Source organism: Phyllostomus hastatus, unplaced genomic scaffold (genome assembly GCF_019186645.2).
Source record: "Phyllostomus hastatus isolate PE091 unplaced genomic scaffold, TTU_PhHast_1.1 phas_contig_137, whole genome shotgun sequence".
NCBI lineage: Eukaryota > Metazoa > Chordata > Mammalia > Chiroptera > Phyllostomidae > Phyllostomus > Phyllostomus hastatus.
The window spans coordinates 8,990,871-9,011,125 of NW_025333583.1; the positions used below are offsets into that span (position 1 = coordinate 8,990,871).

A 20,255-nucleotide genomic window follows, 5' to 3' on the forward strand; every position below is an offset into this window, starting at 1 on the left:
TAAAAACAAAACAGAACAACAACAGGCCCTGAAGCAGACCCAGACAGAAGGTCTGGAGGACCCGGAGACCGGGCAGTACCGTGAGGGGTGGCGGCCTGGGTGAGGAGGCACGTGGAGAAGAAAGGCAGGCTGTCGGATCTTATGCGCAGTCAAGGGCTTTCTGAGCCCAAACGGACCTCAGAGCAATTGGTGCCTGGTGTTTCCGCGTGTTACAGGAAAACGTCCGGGGAGCGGAGAGCTTTGACAAAGTCGCCCAGCTCTTCAGTGGCGGATGCAGGGCTGGAGCCTGTCTCCTGCCTGCTGACCTGGCTCCTTTCATCCTCTGCACCCCAGTCTGGCAACTCAAGTGCTGTCCGCCTCCAGTGACCAAGTTCTAGAAAGCAGTGCCGGTCAGACCACAGGTCCCGGGAGGGTGGAGGGGAGGTGGGGTGGGATGGCCAGTCCTGGGTAGGTCTTGATCAGACGCCCTGGGCTTCTCCTTTCTGGGCACAGGATGGGCAGCGGTGCTCTTGCTTCTTGTAACCCACAGAGCAGGCATGGCAAACCAGGCCTCCGCACAGCCTGGGAGCAAAGGTGGGAAGAGTGAAGAGCACGGGGTGGGGGGTGGACAGAGGAGGGGCCATAGCGTTCGAGCATATTCGAGTCTACCTATCTGTTTCTCATATCCCGGCAGGACAGCCCCGGGTCTGTCCCAGGAGACCTCCCCTTTCCTGAAGGGTGTCCCGATGCCCCACTCCTCTAGGGTCCTCTTATTCCAAATGGCAGGTTCTCCTGATGGCCCACTTTCCTCCCTCCTGTTGCTTGTCCTGCCACTGTGTTCCCAGAGGGAGCTGAGGGCAGCAGCTTAATAGACTTAACAAGAAACCCATTAAGTCTATTCTTGGAAGGGTTACGCGGTCCCATCTTCCAGATGCCATTCCTGTCTGACCTTTCCCCACTGTTCTCATTCATGTCTTTGCTAAGTGCTAGGTAATATGAGTGGTCAGCTTTACGATGTCTTTCATAAATGCCCAGTTCCTGTGTGTCTCCCTTCCCCAGAGTGGGCAGGGGGCTGTGGGCTGGTGGAAACGAGGCTGTCCCAGAGGAAGGATTCTGTGTCCTACCCATTACCTGCATGGGTACCGCCGAGACAGCCGGCCAAAGACCTTGCTACAGCTGATGCAGCATCCAGGGGCCACGGAAGAGAGGTGCTGAACCTTCTGCCACAGGTTATCTTTCTCTCTGACGGGCAGATGGAGGGGATGGGGGCGGGGAGAGAAAAAGGGAGAGAGAGAGGGAGAGAGAGAGGGAGAGAGAGAACACAGATAGGAAAATATAGAGTTGGGAATGGCACAGATGGAGAGACAGAGACGAACAGAAAGAGAGGGTGTTTCACAAAGATGAAGCATAAGGGAGAGAGAGTGACAGAGGGAGTCTCACAGAGACAAAGACAGAGAAACAGTGGGGCAGAGCAACAGAGACACAGAAATGGGGAGGGAGACACAGAGGGACAGAGAGACAGTCACTCAGAGAGAAAGGAAGTCAGGGAGTTGGTGCGGGAGCCAGACAGACACAGAGAAGTGGAGAGATAAATGCAGTGGGAGAGAGACAGAGGGAGGAAGATGCAGGGGCAAACAGGGACAGACACAGAGAGGGAGAGATGAATATAGACAAAGATGAAAAGGCAGAGAAAGACACAGCGATGGTGAAAGAGAGAGAGAAAAATAAAGAGTTAGAAAGACTCACACACAAGAGATCAGGGAGACTCCAGCCTTTCCAGGAAGACTGGATGGATGGTGACAGGTCCCTCTTGCCCAACATGACCTTAACCCACAATTTAAGAACCTGTTCATGGCCCGCCTCCTCTAAGGAGTGCTTCCTGTTGGTAGAGGCCCCTGGGGCCTTCTTGGCCCAGACTCCCATAGCACAGCGCGCCCATTATTCTATCCCGCACTTAGTACAGACTGCCCTGAAGTTCCGTATGCTTATGCACCTCCAAAACTTACCTTCATGGTTCTTTTTAGAGAGTGTGTTAGAAAGGTGGGTTGTTTTCAATTTTGATTGAAATGATACATGCCCATTATGTAAAACTGAACAGTACAGAGGGTTTTCTATCAAAAGGTAATAGACACTTTCCCATTCTCAATGGCAAACCACTCCTGACATCTTTTAGCTTTCTCTCCTGGTGGCACTTCCATATTTAAGTAACATGCTCCTATCTCTCCTTTCTGATTTATCGAGAGGACGTCTTCTATAGAGCTCCTTACCTTGATGTCAGAGGGTTTAGCTTATCTATAGCCATCTCCACTAAGTCCTTCTCCTTCCTCCCAATGTAGGTATATCCCTATTTCTGGTTCCCTTATTGGTTACTACTGGACTTTTACAGCATATTCTCATACATTTATTTCTTACTCGTTCTATTAACTATAGGCAGTGTCTTCTGACTGTCTTTCTGTGATACAGTGATGCCAGTATCCCTTTTTGTCTCCCGCCTCCTAGCTGGTCATCTACTCTTGCACCATCGAATAGGGTAGCCGCTAACCACCTGAGACTATGTAAATTTATATGTAACTTAATTACAGTTAGATAAAATGAGAACTTCAGTTCCTCAGTCACACCAATCCCATTTGAAGTACTCAATCAGTCTATGTGACTAGTAGCTACCATTTTGGACAGGACAAGTATAGAACATTTCCATCCTCACAAAAAGTTCTATTGGGTTCTGTTCTACACCTAATGTAGATGGCAACCACATTGTTTAGATGGTAATGCTTATGTTTGTTATAGAATTACCATCATTTTCTGTGCTTTGCCTTTAGGTTGAATCTAACACAGAAAAAAATCAGTGACTAGTATTTACATTATTAGACAATACATAAACGTACTGCTTCAAGCAGAGCTGTGCTGTATAATATTTCCCTTCTTAGAAAATTTTTTGTTTTCCCAGGACTTTCTAATTGCCTTTCTTTTACAGTATATTATTTTATCTTATTGGGGTGACATTGGTTAATACAATTATATAGAGTTCAAGTGTACAATTTTATGATACATCATCTGTATACTGCATTGTGTGTCTAATTGCCTTTCTTTATTCCTTGCATGACTTACTTTTAACATAGCCTAATGACTTCCACCCACCCCCCCCAATTCTCCATCATATCAGGTACTTTATGGGCTCCCAACACTTCTGCCACAGCCTGGACTGACTGCTTCCTGGCCTTGCTGCTCACTTGCCATCCTGGGAATTCCCTTTCGTTGTCTCCTGGGCTAGGGCTACTGTCTCCTGAATTCCACATGTTCTCCTTTCTTGGCTTACTTCCTTGTTTCTCTGGGACACATCCTTAATTAGCTTCTTAAGAATGCTATGTGGGAGGTGAATTTTCTGTGATCTGTCTGAAAAGTGTCTTTTTCTTCATCACCTTCCCTCCTGGCTTTGCAGTTTGGTGGAACACAGAATTCTAGGGCAAAACGCAGCTCTTAGAAGTTGAAAGTGTTACACCATTGATTCTTAACAGTTGTTGTGTTCTCCTTCTTTGATAAGTGACCTGTCTTTTAAGATAGTCTTTTTATCTTTGTTTAACAGAAATTTCACAATGATGTATCTAGACATGGTCCCCCCTTTCATTTATTGTGCTGGTCCCTCAGTAAAATCTTTAAATCAAATGTGACCGTTAGGGCTGGGAACGTCTCTCATGTTGTTACCTGATTCAGTCTCTCTCTCTCTCCCTCTCCCTCCCTCGGAATTCCTGTCAGTTGAAGAAATTATGGAACTTCTGGATTGATTCTTTAGGTCTCTAATTAGTTCGTTCATATGTTCTACATCTCTGTGCTTTTTATTCTAGTTTCTGAGAGACTGCCTCATCTTTCTCGTCCAACCCTAGTGAATTTAGAAAATCTTCAGGGATATTTTAATTTCCAAGAATGTTTCTCATCTTTTGGCGGTTTGCTTCCATAGCCCCTTCTTTAATGGAAGATGGCTCTTTCTTTGTTTATCTCCTTTTTATGTTCTAGACTGTCCTCAAATGCCTACAAAACTGGGTTGCCATTTCACGTGAGAGGAGGCAGTCAAGTTGCTGGAGCTCCGGGTAGCAGACAGTGGTCATTGACTTGTGGCTTCCCTTTAGGAGGGACTGGGCTGGCCGCTATCTGCTGCACCAGGCTCTCAGATGCCAGAACACATTGCTCTCCATTATTCTCCAGATAAGGACATTTTGATTATTTGCTTGGGAGATAAGCCCCTCCACTGTTGAACGTCCTGCAGCTGGGGAGGCAGGCAGAGAGCAGGGGGTGCACACTGCTCTTTCTAGTGGCTCTGCCAGTTGATTTTTCCTGATTTCTACCCCTCATCTCACTTCTGCCACGTGTGCTCCCGGTGTCCCTGGGCTCTAATGTTCTAACTTGGGCTCAATCCAGTCCCCACTTCTCCATCCATTTCCCGGCTTCTGGAAACTGGCTGAAATCTCTCATCTGTGGTTGGCCCCTCCACCTTTCTCTCTGTTGTAAGTTTTATTCTTTTACAATCATTTTGGTGAGATCTGAGGATGGAGAACAGATGCTGTGTGGTCAGTTTAGCATCTTGATGCAGAAGTCAACCTCCATGGCTTTTTTTTTTTTTTTCACTTTTTGCTTAGGGCCATGTCTTCCCAAATGCTTTTGCAAGGGACATTATATCATGTAGTTTGGGACCTTCCGATGAATTTCTTCATCACTAGGAAAAACGTTGGTCTCTCTATTCGTGAACTGGTATATTTCCTTTGAATGGACAGTGAATTTCAGGTAAGTTGCTGTGTTTCCCTTTTTGATTCTGCTGCCACGCTTTAACTCTAACCCTAATCCTAACGCTTTGGGAGTATATGTCTTTTGTTTACCATAAAATCTTCCACTTTTCTTTAACAATCACATATCTATATCTCTATATCTGTCTTTTATCGTTAGCTACCTTAAATTCTTTTGTGAGATACATGGCTAATTTTTTATATCTCCCTTCCTCCCATTTGACAGTTCCTGGGAGGAGATCACCCCTTAAGTTTTTTGTGTGTTCTTTTCAGGTTGATCTCTCCCTTCTCTCATCTTTAATGTCACTTGGGTTTTGTGCTAGAGGATTTAGTCCTAGATGATCCTGCAGCAACCTTCCTGTTCTAATGGAACCTGAGAGCAATGGTCTCTTACCTCCTGGACTGGGTAAAGGATAATGAATCTGGATTATCTCCCACTAGACTGAAGAGCAGAAACCAGGCTTTACCTATCTCCGCCACCCCTCAGTGAGCTTGGAATTGGTCCTGGGGAGCTCTACCTCTGGAACCTAAGACAGCTAACCCAGGACGGCTGCAGGCCCTGTGATCTGAGGAAGTCCAGTAGGCAGGCAGGTGTGGGACATGCGATTACCTCTTGGTTACCCTGCCCTTTCTCTAATCCCTTCTAAGTCCATAGGCTCCTTTCCCTTCTCCTAACTTTAGTAGGCGTGTATGCACGTGGGGGTTGGTTTGGGTGGGGGCATGCATTAGAGCCAGAGGACTCTATGTAATTTTTATGCTGTGTGTCCTTGGTAGCCAAGTCAGCCTCTCTGACCCTCAGTTTGTAAGCTGGGAATAAGAGCAATCAAAAAAAAAAAAAGAAAGAAAGAAACGAGTTAGTATATATAAAGGTCCAGCATCCTGCTTAATAGTTGCTAGCGGAGCAGAATTTTCATCCCCCAGCCTCTAGTTCTCATACCATTTCCCTTTCTGCACCCTGGTCGCTGGCCCCCCACTTACTGAATCAGTTCCAACACCCGCCTCTTCATGGCCTGGACCAGGTCCCGCTGCCCTCGGAGCTCCTCCTCGTACACGGCGCTCCTCCTTTCAGCCTCCTGTTGCTTCTGCTCCAGCTCCGCCTGCAGCCGGGCTCTCTCTTCCTGACACCTGTGCACAAAAGGCAGGCTCCGTTCTCAGGAAAGACGCTCAGCTTTGACTGAGCCAGGCGGGGCCTCTGCCTGACGGGAAGCCCATGAGGGGGCTGGGCGCCCCCTGCAGTTGAAGTCCACACCCACACACACCACACACTATACACACATACACCACATGCCCCCCACCACACCATACATACACACACTACACTACACACGCACATCCCCCCACTATACATGCACACCCCTTACACTATACACATACACCCTCACACTGTACATACATATACCACATATACACACCCCACACTACGTACACACACACACACACCCTACACTACACACACCCACACTATACACACACAAGATCACACATACCACACATACATATACATGTGCCACACTATATATGCACACACTATAGTACACACCCCACACCATACGCGCACATCACATCACACACACACATTACACATATACACACACCACACACACACCACACTATACATAGACACACACATCACATTACACATATACATACACACCATGCACCAAATACACTTACAACACAGTGCACTCACATTCATAGCACATCACATATACCACATACCACACATACACCACACCACACACACCAGGCACACACTCACAACACATACCACACAGGTCACACACTACATGCCACACATGCACACCACACACTATATACCACACACCACACACTCACACCCCACCATGTGACACACACTCCCTACCGCACACTCTCTCAACACGCCACACGCCACACCCCACAGACACCACACCACACACCACACACCACACTGAGCCGTGTGCGGACTGGCACTACAGGCAGGCTCTCCACCAGCCGTGCGGAGAAACGAAAACAGGGCCTAGTGTCGTGTCTTCCTCTCCCGGAGATGAGCCAACATTTCCATTTGTTTTCCTTTCAGAACCATTTCCATTGTAAAATGTAAACCTTCTGAAAGACATGTTCACAGTCCTGGCGGCTCTCTGGGGGAAGGCGGGCGGGCGTCTGGGCACCCAGGCTGGATGGGCTGTGTCCATCTGAAAATAACCGCGGTGCTTGGGGAAGGGAGGGGAGTGATGTAGGATCTGGGGTGGCTTTTGGCTGTAAAATATTTTGAAAAGTTAATGTTACATTGTCTTTTCAATTAAAAAAAGTAATATTAAGCATATGGCTTTCTTAAATTTCTATTTCAGCTTTAGGCTTGGAACCTCTTCAGCTCTATTCTTGCTCCTTCCTTTTGTCTTTAGTAGCTTTCTAGAAGGTTCCAAGAAATCTACTGGACTGGAAATACAAAGGTCCCAGCCTCTTACTCCATCTCGCAGACCGGAGGGTGCTGCGATGGCTGTGCGTGTCCCACGGCCTCTCATGCGTGTGCACGTGCGTGCCCACAGCCCTGGGCCAGAGTGCGTGTGGGGGGAAGGAGAGGCTTGCAAGAGGCTTGACAATGAATTGAGTTATTACTTTTTTAAGTGCTTCCATGTAGCCAGCTGCAGCGAAGAAAACTGGGTGGGCCATGCCATCCAATCAACAACAGAAGGGCACTCGAATTCCGAAAACGCCAATCCCGGCAGCCATAACAAAGAGAGTTTTTGTACTCAGGCATTGGATCGGGGCCATGTTTGGACTTCCAGTGACCAGTCTAGTCTTCAGCCTCCTCCTTTCTTAGCTGCTGATTTCATTTTCCTAAGACAGTTTACTTACCCAGTGACCCCAGGGCCTGTGTTGTGGCCCATGTGGCCCTTAATATGACAACCGAGGTTACTGTGTGTCTTTGAGGTGGGAGGGAATAACAGCAAGCACCTACTGTGTACCAGCAATAGAGCAGTGCCCATGGCTCCTGGTGGAACTGACAGGGTGTTTGGGGCAGTGGTCAAAACAAATGACAGACCAGGAAGATAATTTAAGCTCCGTATACGACAGAAACAAAGGAGGGGCTGAGACAGAGACTTGGGAGGGTGCTCAGGGAAGGCTTCTTAAACCAGGTGACGCTGAAGCAGAGCTAAAAGATGGGAAGTCAGCCAGGCACAGCTAGAGAAGGGCACGTGCAAAGATCTGCCAGTTGGAAAGAACTCGGCTTGTCTGAGGATCGGAAAGAAGGCTAGTGAAGCTGGAATACCAAGAATGGCAGGGGTAGCAGAGCCAGGAGATGGGGTGGGAGGTGGGCGGGGCCTGAGCTGCCCCTCAGTGGCCCCAAGAGAGCTGGACTTCAGTCTCAGTGCAGTGGGAAGCCGTTGGAGTATTTAAAGCAGAGGGTAACAGACACTCCTAGTTTAGGAGGGGACATGGAAGGAATCAAAGTCTAGAACACCTACTATGTGCCAGGCATTAAGCTCAGTGCTTTAATAGCCTGTTTCATTTCATTTTTGCAAATTTATGGGACAGGTATTGTGATCATAATTTTACAGGAAAGAAAATGGAGCTTCAGAGAGGGAGTAACACTCACCAGGGTCACACAGCTTGGTAAGTGGAAGGAGCAGAGATCCGAATGCTTGCCTGTTTAGCTCTAATCTCTGTGTCTCCCCACACTTGTATCCATGCTGAGCCCTGATCACCAGTGGTTTGTGGCACCAGTGCTGAGTGGGCAGCGGGTGGGAGCAAGGGAAAATCCTTAAGAACCCGGGGCATGCCTCAGAGGAGCTCAGCTGAGCTGGAAGAAAGAACTTTAGAGATCCAGCCATCTCTTTTTGCAAATCAGGCCCCTGAGGCCAGAGAAGGAAGGCCACTCTCCCAGCAACACACAGCCACAAAGCCAGGAAGTGGGTGCTGTCAGTCCGATATCTAGTTCCGAGTGTATTTGCAGAGGCACTGCAGGCTGGTCTGCTCTGGTGCTGGCTGCCGGGATGCTCCGCTGTGTGCTCCCCACGCATCTAGCCCGGGGCTCTGCATCCCACCTACTCTCCGTCTACCCTCCACAGTACGGCCAGAGCCACTCTTTAAAAACCTAAGTCACACCGTGAGACCCCTGCTAAGTATTCTGTTCTAGCATCCCACAGCACGGGGCATCTCCCTCTGCCTCCACCACAAAGATGGCTTGTCCCCAGGCACACTTCTCCTGGCCTTCTTCGTGTTTGCTGGTCCCCCGCCTGGAGCATTCCTCCCCAGATACCTGCCTGGCCCGGTTTTCCCGTGGATGGGGTTTCACCTGAAATGTCACCTCCTCAGAGAGGGCTTCCCTGATCCTATGTCTAGAAGACTGTCCTGTCTCTCTTTCCCTTTCCCTGGACTGATTTTTCTCCATACGGCCTATGCCTACCGGACACTGTGTTTCTATCTGTGGGTCTACTGTCCATTTGCCCAGGTCTGTGAGAGCAGGCCTGGCCTGGTTTGTTCACTGCTGTTCCCGCTCACAGCCACAGCAGAGGCACAGGGAGTATTGTTGATGGACTGACTGGGCCCTGTGGCACTTCTGTGCCCTGGTGCCCAGACACCTGTCACCAGCTTGATGCCCGAAGCCCCCTTTCCTGGGAATGAGGTGCTTTCCCAGCCTCTGGAGCTTCTGTTACTCACTACCTGCATTTCCCTGACTCCGCAACAGACCCCGAGCCCACGCCTCTCTCCCGAACCCCACACTCAGTTGCCTTCCCCGAGGCTCCGCTTGGGTGTCTAACAGGTGCCTCAAACCCAACACGCTCAAAACTCAGCTCCTGAACGTTCCGCAGAAACCTGCTCTGCCACAGGAGACAGTCAGTGGTGACCCTAGCTTCCCCCGCCCGAAAACTCAGAGTCGTTCTTGACTTCCACCTTCCTCTCGAACCTCACATCCGATGCCTCCTGAAGTCTGGCCTCCCAGCGGATCCAGAACCCAGCAGCCTCTCTGCACCTGCACTGCCACCAGCACAGCCCGAGGCTCCGTGGCCCCCCCGCACAGTGGGGAAGCTTCCTCCCCGCTCGCCCTGCTTCCACCCCTGCCTCCCCCAGACCAGCTTCACAGAGCCCTGGGAGACACAGGTCAGTCCGGAATAGGCACACCTATGAGACAGAAGACAGATCAGTGGTTGCCTAGGGCCGGGAGGCTGGAGGAAATGGGCAGTGAGTGGCTAACTGGCACAGGATTTTCCTGGGGGTGACGAAATGTTCTAAAATTTACTGTATTGATGCACAGCTTTGTAAATACACCAAAAACCATCAAATTGTTTTAAAAAGCAAATAAACATATCTTTTAACATTTAAACAAATAGTCGTATTGTGTCCTTTCCCCGCTCAGAACTTGGCTCCCATCTCAGTCTTAGTCAAAGCCAAGATCTTTCTGGTGCCTAGCAGGGAAGGTCCCCGTTACCCACCTGGCCTTTCCCTGCATCCCCTCCTTTCTTCACCCCCTGGGCCACAATGGCCTCCCTGATGTTTCTAGAACCTGCCGTGCTCATTTGGAGCCTCTGCTCTTGCTGTCCCCCCTGCCTAGAACATTCCTCCACCACATATCCAAATGGCTCGTGCCTCACTTCCCTCGGGTCTTTAGCGGAAGTCTTGAGCACCAGGAGCAGCTGTCAAAATAGCAGGAGGGTCCTCTGGGCAGCATCTTTGGGCCGTAGTTTGCTCATCTATACTATATCACGGGGGTTCTTAGAAAACCTATCTCATAAGGCTGTTACGCAGAAACACTTAGAAAAGTGCTAGGGATGTGGTAAATATAGTTATGATTATGATTATCCAGAGGGTGAGAGAGAGGTCGTGCGACTGGGAACGGAGGAATGCGAGGAGGGTGGTGGGGCAGGGAGGCAGTGTGGATTGCAAAGAGAGAAGAGCAGCCCAGGGGATGCAGCAAAAAGGGGTCAGCGTGAGTATGGAATGAAAGGTGGGGAGAGGAGGTATAGATCTCTCCTGGTGGCTACATAGGAAGGCCAGTGAGGGAGGAGGCAGGACAAGGGGAGGGCAGGGGATGGGAGGGGAAGGTGGGAGCCCTTGGAGCAGGAGCAGTGCCCTGGGTGCCTCAGCATTGTGCCCAGATTGTGCCCTGCACACGGCTCGGTGAACAAGGGGAGCTCAGAGGATGCTTGCTGACTGAATGCTAGTCGGAGCCAGGGAGCGCCACCTGTCCCTCTAGCTTCCTGGCTCTCACGCCCATGGGTGCTGGTGGTTGCCAAGGTTACCTGGTGAGCTGCTCCTGCAGTGCCTTCAGCTGCCTGTCCTGCTCCTTCCACAGCCACTCCTGGTGCTGGGCTTGCTCCTTGGTCTTCTGGAGCCTATGTCTGAGGCTCTGTGGAGGGGAGGGGAGGAGGCAGGAGAAAGGAAGATGAAGAGGGAGGACAGAGACCCCAGCCCAGGGAACGACTTGACAAACATCCCTGAGAGACCTCAGGCCATGTGAGACCACCTTTGCGAGGAAGGCAGGATTGGGGACAGCCCTGGGAGCTGTGACGCCTGGCTCTGCCCGTGGGTAAGCCTGGAGACGCCATGTCTTCCTTCACCGAGGGATGGAAGTTACAAGGCTCAAGAGCCTGGAAGACTCTGGCTGGGGAGCAGGCTGAAGGAAGGCTTAAAACAACCTTGGGTGACCTCCAGGGGACACGTCTACAGCAAGAGCAACTCAGCGAGATCTGCAACAGTGGAATTTACACACTGACAGGAAACTTGCCCGCAGTGGGGGCTATGAAACTGAGAACAGGCAACTGCCCTGAAGACCTGTTGCAAAGGTGTCCCCCATGCCTATCAGGACCAGGCAGGGAGTACTGATGAATAAAGTGGGCCTGGTGTGAGGCAAGGGGTACAGGTGGGGACCTTGGTGAACTGAAGAATGCACGGCTTTCAAAAGACATCCTCAACTAATAATAATCCTGTGCAGGCCAATAAATATTGATCTGTGGGCTGGAGTGGTCCCCAGGCGACCCCTGGAGACATCCAGCTGTGGGCCAGCTTAGACTGGGGAGGACAGACAGGCACACAGCTGAGCGGCTCTCACCTCGACTGCATCCTGCAAGGCCACGTCTGCTCCCTCGTCTTCTGTCCTGGTTGCACTGGTCACTCCTGTTTGCTCCTGTGGCTCCTCAGTGGCGGAGCCTCCCTTCGGTCCCGGGCTCTGAAGGACGCTGGGCTCCCCCAGGGTGCCAGGCACCTTGCCCTCCCCTCTGCTCCTTGACATTGTGCCTTCATTTGTCCCTCTGGAGCCGGAGACCAGCAGCCTCTGGACACGACCCCACTCTGCCTCCCTTTCACGAGTCCCCTCTGTTGTTCTCTGACCCCCTGCACTCAGCGGCACCCCTCTGACCTCACACTCTGTCTCTACCACCTCCTTCAGAGCCCGCCTGGCCCCCTCCCCCGGACCCTGGATGCTGAGTGTTGAGTTTCCCGGGCAGAGGCTCGCCCTTGGGGCTCCCATTTCCTGGTCTTGCTGCCGCTCCTCCCCCTCTGGTTCCCACGTGCTGTGGGGGACCCCGAGGCTTCTCGGATCGTCTTTCTTCACTTCCAAAAAGGGGGGAAGATGCCCGTTTTGCTGGGATGTGAGGAGTCCAGCCAACTGGTCTGCTGGTGCATCTTGCAGACCGCTGGCTTGGCTGGTGTGTGGCTCCTCTGGCAGGACTCCTTTGGGGCTCCCACGCACAGCTGAGGTCTGCAGAGAAACCCCCAAACGCACTGTCATCCCTCTCAGCACCAACTCACCAAGCTGGTACATGGGGAAGGCCACAGCCCGCGTGCAACAGGCTTGCTAACTATACAGATTCCCAGGCCCTCCCACCGGAAATGCTGATTCAGCAGACCTGGGGAGGGCCCGGGAATCTGAATGTTAACACCGGGTGGTCTGATCTGAGGCCCCAGCTTTGATCTGGCCAGAGCAGCAGCGCTTCCCGATGCCCTGTCCCCCCTCACCGCTAGCCCACGCCCTTCTCCCTCCTTCATGTCTACCTTCTGCGTGGATCTGGTTCCCCACTAAGTTCTTCCCACCCCTCTCCTCTGATCCTTCCCTGTGAACTTGACTCCTTCGTATTTTCCTGTCTGAAAAGTGGGAATGATAATGCCTGCCTTGTAAGACCGTGATGAAAGCTTAGACTGACCGACAGCCTGCTAGGAGTCCCCTCTGCCAAGAAGCTTTCTCTGGGCCCCACGTTCCCCTGTGGGTGTTGGCATCGCGACGCTTCACAAGTCACGCTGCAACGTGCTCCTTTAGGGTCTGTCCCCTTGAGCAGACCTGAGCTCCTTCGGGCCAGAGACTGAGGCCTCATAGTATCTGTACCTAGTACCTGGAAGCTGGTGGGGGTGGGGGCACAGGGAGCTCGTGGGATGTGGTGACTGCCAGCTACCGCCTACTGAGCACAGGGCAGCCTTGCTCTGTCTCGATGCATCCCCGCAATCTTCCTGCGAAGCACCACAAGTAACTTACCGAGGACCACGGTTAGTAAGGGTGGGGCTGGGATCTGAACCAGGTGATCTGGCCCTTCAATTGCTCCCTGAACTGGAGACCTTTGCAAATTGTCCAGAAGAGGTTATTTCCCTGGTCTGTTTCCTACCAGTTTCCGGTCACCCTCTCCAGCAGCCCCTCCTCCCACGGGCCCCACCGGCTCCTGCAGATGGTGTCGGTGGCTCATTTCTCTCCCCGATACCCCCACCATCCTAGGAAAATGGCCTTCGCTTCTGTGGGCCCCTAGTCCCCAGGTCCACACATTGGCCTCTCTGTGTCTGTCCACTGGGTGCAGGACTCAGCTACTGCTCAACCTGAGGTCCCTGCAGAGATGGAAAGGAGGCAACTGAGTGGGAAGGTCAGGCAGGAGCACCTCCTTTGGGGAATCTCTGTCTTTTCTGGGTCTTCTTCCCTGGGTCCGGCTGGAGCTGGAGCAGCGGGACCTGGAAGTGAAAGGGCAGGGGGACCCTGGGCCTCTCTCCAGAGGTGGTCTCGGCTCCCGGATGCAGGATGCCCCATCTTTCCAGCCACCCATTCATTCCGCTACTTTTCCTCCCTCCCACCTCACACACGCACCCCTCTCTCCATCCAGCCCTGCATCCCACCCTCCAGGTATCCACCAATCCCTTAACATCCCACCATACATCCGTCCTTCTCACTCTACCCCAGCCACTCAACAGCCCTTTAGAGTGTGTATGCAGTGCAGCCTCGCGGGACATCATGAGATAACGCTGGGAAAACAGAAGGCGAAGGAGGTGGAGGTTCAGGGGCTCAGGGAGCATGAAGGGAGGGAGAAACGGATGGCGCAAGAGGCTGAGGGCTTGCGGCTAGCTCGGGACGGGCGGTAGCACTGGCAGCAGGTATGAAAAGAGGCCCCCCTTCACGCATACACACTCACTCTGAGAACATGGGCCAAGCCCCGTCCAGGTCTGGCCGCTGCAGGTCCAAGTCAAAGGCCACCCCGTTGAGAGCATAGAGGGAGTCCAGGATGTCCTCCTGGAGGTCAGGGTGCACCAGAGGGCTGCGGGGGCCATACCATTCCCTGCGTTCACAGCGACCAACACCCTTGGTCTTTGGCCCTGGTGCGGTTGCCACCCCTGACCTCAGAGAATGCACCTCTCTGCTGCACAGCATCATGGGACAACTCCCCTAGCTGGGCTGTGGCCCCTGGAGAGCAGGAGGCCTACATATCGTGACGATACCAGGACTGGGGCTCTAACCCCCCACCTCTGCTCTTTCTTCCTTGCCTTCCCCCTCGTCTCTCTCATTTTATTCATCCTTGATATTAAACCACCCTTTTCGGGGTAGAGGAGGACCTTTCACTCGGGAGGGACAGTGGGCTCAGATGGTAGGAGTAGACGCATGTGCAGCAGCCCCACCTGGTGAGCTGTGGGCTCAGGAGGCAGAGCTGCAGCCACTCGGCCAGCTGTCCGTGGGCAAGGCAGAAGCGGATGAAGGCACGGCCTTTCCCCAGGGGCGTCTTCAACTGCAGAGCGCACAGGGGGCAAAGTGGGGGTGGTGTGAGGACTAGGGGAGCTCAGCCAGCCCAGAGAGGGAACGGGGGTGTTGATGAGAAAGGTGTTATGGGACTGGGGCTCTGGGAAGGAAAGGGGTGGCCGGAGGGGTGCTGAGGACAGCGCTCACAAGAGCTGAGGGCCAGGGGAGGGCACCTACAGTCGGTGCAACTGGGATGGGTGAGAACAGGGCCTTGGGCCGGCCTGTGTCCCCTGGACCCTGAGTGATCCCCGTCAAGGGCCTGGTGGCAGGACCCCCTCATGCTGGGGCCAGCCCGCCTGCCCCTGGCACTGCATACCTTGTCCTGTGAGTGGACAAAGCGTGCCGGCTCCGTGTTCCCCCGCTGCTGCCATAGGGCAGTGCAGACAAAGTCCCAGTAATCCTTCCGCGGCCTCAGGAAGCTCTTCTGCTGCTTCTGGTCAAACTGGGAGCAAGCCGGGGGGCAGGAATCACCGACACGCTCCCTCCTAGAACGCACCCTGCGTGCCCGCATGAGGGGCGGCCACGTGGTAGAGGGGAAGGGCTTATACAGACGGACCCGGCTTCAGGTCCGGGCTCTGCCCTTACTGGCTGTGTGACCAGGAGCGAGCTGCTTGACTTCTCTGCATGTTCAGTGTTCTCATTCATTCCAGAAGTACTTATTGAGCACTTACTGTGTGCCAGACCTGTCCTAAGTCCAGGGGATACAGCAATGAACAAGCTGACCTCATGGGCTTACGTCTTGGAAGAGGAGACAGACAATGAACACACTGAATGAGTAAAACTATATACTATGTCAGAGAGGGCTGCCCACTAAGGAGAAATAAATACAGCAGGAAGAGGGAATAGAAATTGCGTGGTGTGCACACACGTGTGCATGTTGTGTGTATGTGTGCCGTGTTAGATATATGTATGTGTTGAAAATTGAGGTTAGAGTGACTAGAGAAAGCCTTACTGAACAGGTGCTATTCCAGTTGAAAACCGAAGGAAATGAGAAAGTGTGCCATCTGCATTTCTGGGGGGCAGAGCATTCCAGACAGAGGGAATAGCAGGTGCAAAGGCCCTGAGGTGGGTGCGTTCCTGGTGTGCTTCAGAGGATCAAGAAGGCCGGTGTGACTGGAGCACAGACTGGCAGGAGGCTCACACAGGCACGCCGCATACCCATACCACACACATACACACACACATTCCCACCACACACACATACACGCACAGAGAAGTAGGAGGGGAGTGCATGTATGTGTGAGGGATGGACAGGCCATGAATCACTTCAGGGGGTTAGAGTGAGCACTGAATAAGGGGGGCCATGGAAAGGCTTAGCCTGGCACATAGTATGTGCTCAGTAAAAGCTAGTGATAGTGATGATTGGGGCTCTAACCAGCAGCAAGGAGGGCCAGCCCTAGGACATCTGTGCTTCTGCAACTGAAGCCTCCGGAGCAGGGTGGCAGCCCCCAGCCCCTCCCCACCCTGCCCCAGCCCTGCTCACTGCACCTTCCAGGCTGCAACGACAGCCTCATGAGTGAGGTTAGGTGTCAGGAGGGACCTGCTGACTGAGGGGGATGAAGCGGTGCACAGCAGCAAAGGAAGGGTTGTGGCTCTTCCCTAAGGATCTGGGAAAGCCCTCCTGGTTATCTGGGCCTGCAGAGAAGGAAGGGGAGGGGACGGGAGGGGAGGGAGGGGAGGGAGGGGAGGGCAGAGCCCCACCTGCAGCAGCTGCTCCAGGCAGCCACAGAGTCTGTGCAGCTCAGCGCTGGCGTCTGTCACCCGATGCCTGCCCCCGTAGCCCTGGAGGATGGCAGAGACAGCAGCTGTGAGGAAGATGATGGACATTAAACATCAGGGAGTGAGGTCTCTGAGGGAGAGGCTCCCAAGACCTCACCGTCAGAGACTTGTCCCTCAGTTCAGTCCCAGAAAATCTCTCAGGACACACTCACCTTTCAGGTCCCTGGTGACCTTGAGGGCAGCCCCCTCTTCTGCCATGTGTATTTGAAGATAATATGATTCCTTGTGGCTCCGGAAGTTCAGGCCAGGAAGGAGCCCCTGGGGTCAGCTGTCCAGTGTCCTCCTTACACAAAAGAAGACCCAGGGCCTAGAGCAGAAATGCGGTGTCTCCAGGGTCACAGTGAGTTCACTGGCAGGATATAACCCCAGCCTGTGCGGGCCAGTGTGGGAAGATGAGGGTGTGGCCCCCACTTGTGGAGCAGCTCCTGGGTACTTGACACCTTTGCCTTATTCAGTCCCCACAATGACCCTGGGAGGTCAGCAATTCCATTTCCTACAAGGCAGACTGGGGGCTCAGGGAAGGTAAGTCTCTTTCCCAATGCCGCCAAGCTCCAAGCTCTGAAACTAGAATTTGAACTCAGGTCCACGTGCCCACAGGGCCAGTGCTCTCAGCCCCGGCCTGATGTGGGTGGCACCATCCATGCTCATGTGCAGGCTGGGCGGAGGGAAGCTGCCCCACTTCCCCATGGGGAGCTTCCCCAGAGCCGTCACCATCCTTGAGACACATTCTCATCCTTTCCTGGCTCCCAGCGGAGTGGAAAGTGTGCCTTCTCCGAGGGGAAGGAGGCAGAAGCAAGGCGTGGCCCTAGGGCTCGGACTGGGTCGTGGGGAGCAGGACACCTGGTTTCAACCTTGCTGCTCTCTCCCACGTGAACCTCAGCTTGTCCCGGCCACCCGGGGGCCCTGGGGCTCGGAGAGGACTGCTGCGGCCCCCGAGGGCCAGTAGGCTTATTCGGAGAGCCTGGGATGAAGACTGGGCCTGGGGCAGGAAACTCGTCCCTGCCCCCCAGGCCGTGGCTGCTGGAATCTGGGGGTGGGCAGGAGTGAAGAAGCACTGGGGCACCGCAGAGGGGACAGGAGCAGGGAGACGAGAGTAAGGAGGAGAGTGGGTGGTGCACCCGCCTTCAGGGAGGGAGCACTGAGCTGGGAGTAAGGGACCCGGGTCTCCACCGTGGCCCTGCAACTTACCTGCTGACCTTGGGAACGTCACTCACAGTTCTCGGGCTTCAGTTCGTCCACATGTAGACCAAGGGCTCGGGGGCAGGGTCTCTGACGTCCCTCCCCGCCCACACAGTTCATGAAACCTGGGAACGCGGATGTGCATCTCGTCCTGTCCCTCACATCCATCAAAACTCCTCAGCTCCTCACTCCTGGCTTCGTTCCCCTTCTCTGGCCTCCCCCAGACCCAGGAGTCTCTACTCACCTGGACAGGCCTGGCGGGTGGAGGCACGGAGAGCCAGCGGGGCAGCCTGAGCCTGCCACTTGTGACCGTCCCTCCTGAGCAGCCTTCTCGGAGTTTGCTGCCTGGGAGGTGACTCAGGCCCAGCCCAGCACCCTGGAGGGGAAACTGTGCTCGGAGCTGGAGGAACAGAAGACTGTGGGGGAGCAGTGGCGGAGGCTCAGTCAAGGGCACCAGGGCAGAATGGCTGGGATGGGGATGACTGGTTGATCAAACGAGGCCTCACCCAGCTGCCAGTTTCCTTCCCTTTTCCTGAAGGCCACTTGCTCTGGTCTTCCTTCCTTACCACCACCAGGTGGCACTAACAGGCTGGGATGCTGCCCGATCTGACACTCGGCCAGTTTTTACTGACCCCTGGTTGGAGTGTGATGCAGGTGGGGAGGGGTGGACAAGAGTCCCATCACATGTCTCTCTCCTCCTCCCTACGTCAGCCTTCTGAGGGGGTCCCCATGAGTGCTGGTCACCAGTGCCATCCTCTCAATCCTGGTACTCACCCCTAAAAGGAGGGAAGTGACTACGGGTGAGATGCTGTATCCAGGAATGGGCCAGGTGCGTTGCCCAGGTGAGTTGTGGCCCTTCCACCCTGGATGTGCCCTGCCTCCTTGAGGCTGAGATCTTTCCACCTCGTTTTGCTAGGCAGCGGTGACCCACGGGCTAGTGCCAGGGCCAGAGAACGGGGGAGCAGGCGCCTGGGAGGATCACTGCTTCACAAACCCCAGGGCGCGCACGTGAACCCTGGCGCGCGCCGGGCGCTGCTCTCCCGAGCCACTCCCGGCCTGTCTCTTCCTCTCCCGGACTCGGTATCCCCGGGGCAGAGACTCGGTTCCCCCTCACTGTCCCCGGCGTTCCTGTTTCCCTGTCTCTCCCTCTTTATCTGTCTCCTTAACCGCTTCCTGCCTCGTCTTTTGCTCCGTGGGTCTCTTTCTCGCCAGCCCCGTTCCGTACTCGGCGGGTCCCCCACCCCGTACTCAGCGGGTCCGCCGCCCCAGTCCCCGGCACCCCGCCGCCGCCCCTCCCCGCGTCCCCCGCCCTCGGGTCCCCCTCTGTCACTGGTTGCTCCCGGCGGCCGTGTCACCGCCCCTCGTCCGCCCCGCACTCCTCCGCTTCCTGGCGGTGCAGTGGGAGAAGGCTCGGGGAAGGGACGGGCTGGGGGCGTCGCCGCCCCCTCCCGACGTTGGAGGCGCCCTGGGCTGGGGGCGGGCCATCTCCCGGGGCGCCCGCGTCCCCGCCCCCCGCCCTGGCCCGCCGGGCGCCAGGGCGGATGGGCTGCACGGTGAGCTTGGTGTGCTGCGAGGCGCTGGAACCCGGGCCCCCTTGTGGCCCCCAGCCCCCGGGGAGCCCCCCGGCCCCAGCACGGGTGCAGTGCTGGGAGCCCGGGGCTTTGGTCCAGGGCGACAGCCGGCGGCTCCTGCATCAGGTAGGGCGCTGCGGGGATGACGGGGTGGGGAGTGGGTGGCAGGCAGAGCCCAGCTTACCTGAGACAGGTAAGGAGCCAAGTCAGGAAAGTGCCCATCAGCGGTCGGGAGGTGGGCAACAAGGGCAGGCCGCCCCAGGGGCACGGGTTGGACTAGGACCAGGTTAAGGCACAGAAAGTTAGGTTGAGGTCTCGCCTGGGTCTCCGGTAACTTTGGGAGGAGGCTGATGTAGCACCTGGCTTTAAAAGGACAGTTGAGATGAGGGTTAGGAGCCATTCAGGGGGGACAGGGCTGGGAATGCTGGGGAAAGGCACCAAAAGTGTTAATTGCCCTTGAGCTGGTCCAGGAGTTGACTGTGTGTCCCCCCTGGGCGCTGTGGCTGTCTCTCTGATCAGGGTTCTGGAGCCAGGAGGGAGGGGGCCTTCTCAGGCTGGGGGGGGGGGGCGCCCACCAGAGCAAGGCTGACCCCAGGATGGTGGAGGCAGTGAACCCTCACCCCTGATTTCTCTGTTCTGGATAAGTCTTGGAGCTTTGCAAGTAGGAAACCGGCCCAGAGGGGTCGTGATGGGCTGGCGCAAGGAGGCAGGTGTTCTGGATGAGGGGTCTGTCTGGGAAGCACCAGGCCTGGTACACGTGTAGGTACTGGGTTTCTCCCAGGAGGAGGAGGGGGAGATATTTGGGGTCACTAGGGATTGCAAAATCTTCCTCCAAGGCTCCCTGCATGATCCCAGTTTCCTCCCTGATCAGGGCTGTGAAGGCTGCAGGCTTCTGAGATTTGTTGGCTGTGCGGGGTTCGGGTCCTGCTGCTGTTTTATGCCTCTCCCCCTGGATACTCAAAGTTTGGGCTGCTCAAGATGTACCTGTGGCTGCATTCTGACTCCCTT

The 20,255-nt window shown here is 54.5% G+C and overlaps 1 protein-coding gene across 1 annotated transcript; it reads right to left on the bottom strand.

Annotated features, from left to right (window-relative positions):
- On the bottom strand, positions 1-16,729 carry RUFY4 (RUN and FYVE domain containing 4). The gene is made up of 11 exons (XM_045855154.1): positions 16,650-16,729; positions 16,420-16,523; positions 15,035-15,160; positions 14,601-14,707; positions 14,120-14,263; positions 13,595-13,664; positions 11,788-12,435; positions 10,979-11,085; positions 5,733-5,879; positions 1,111-1,221; positions 1-561 (listed from the first exon to the last, which is right to left on the bottom strand). The coding sequence occupies exons 1-11, from the start codon at positions 16,693-16,695 to the stop codon at positions 459-461; spliced, it is 1,713 nt and encodes a 570-aa protein (XP_045711110.1). The 5' UTR covers positions 16,696-16,729; the 3' UTR covers positions 1-458.
- Positions 16,730-20,255: the final 3,526 nt, after the last annotated feature.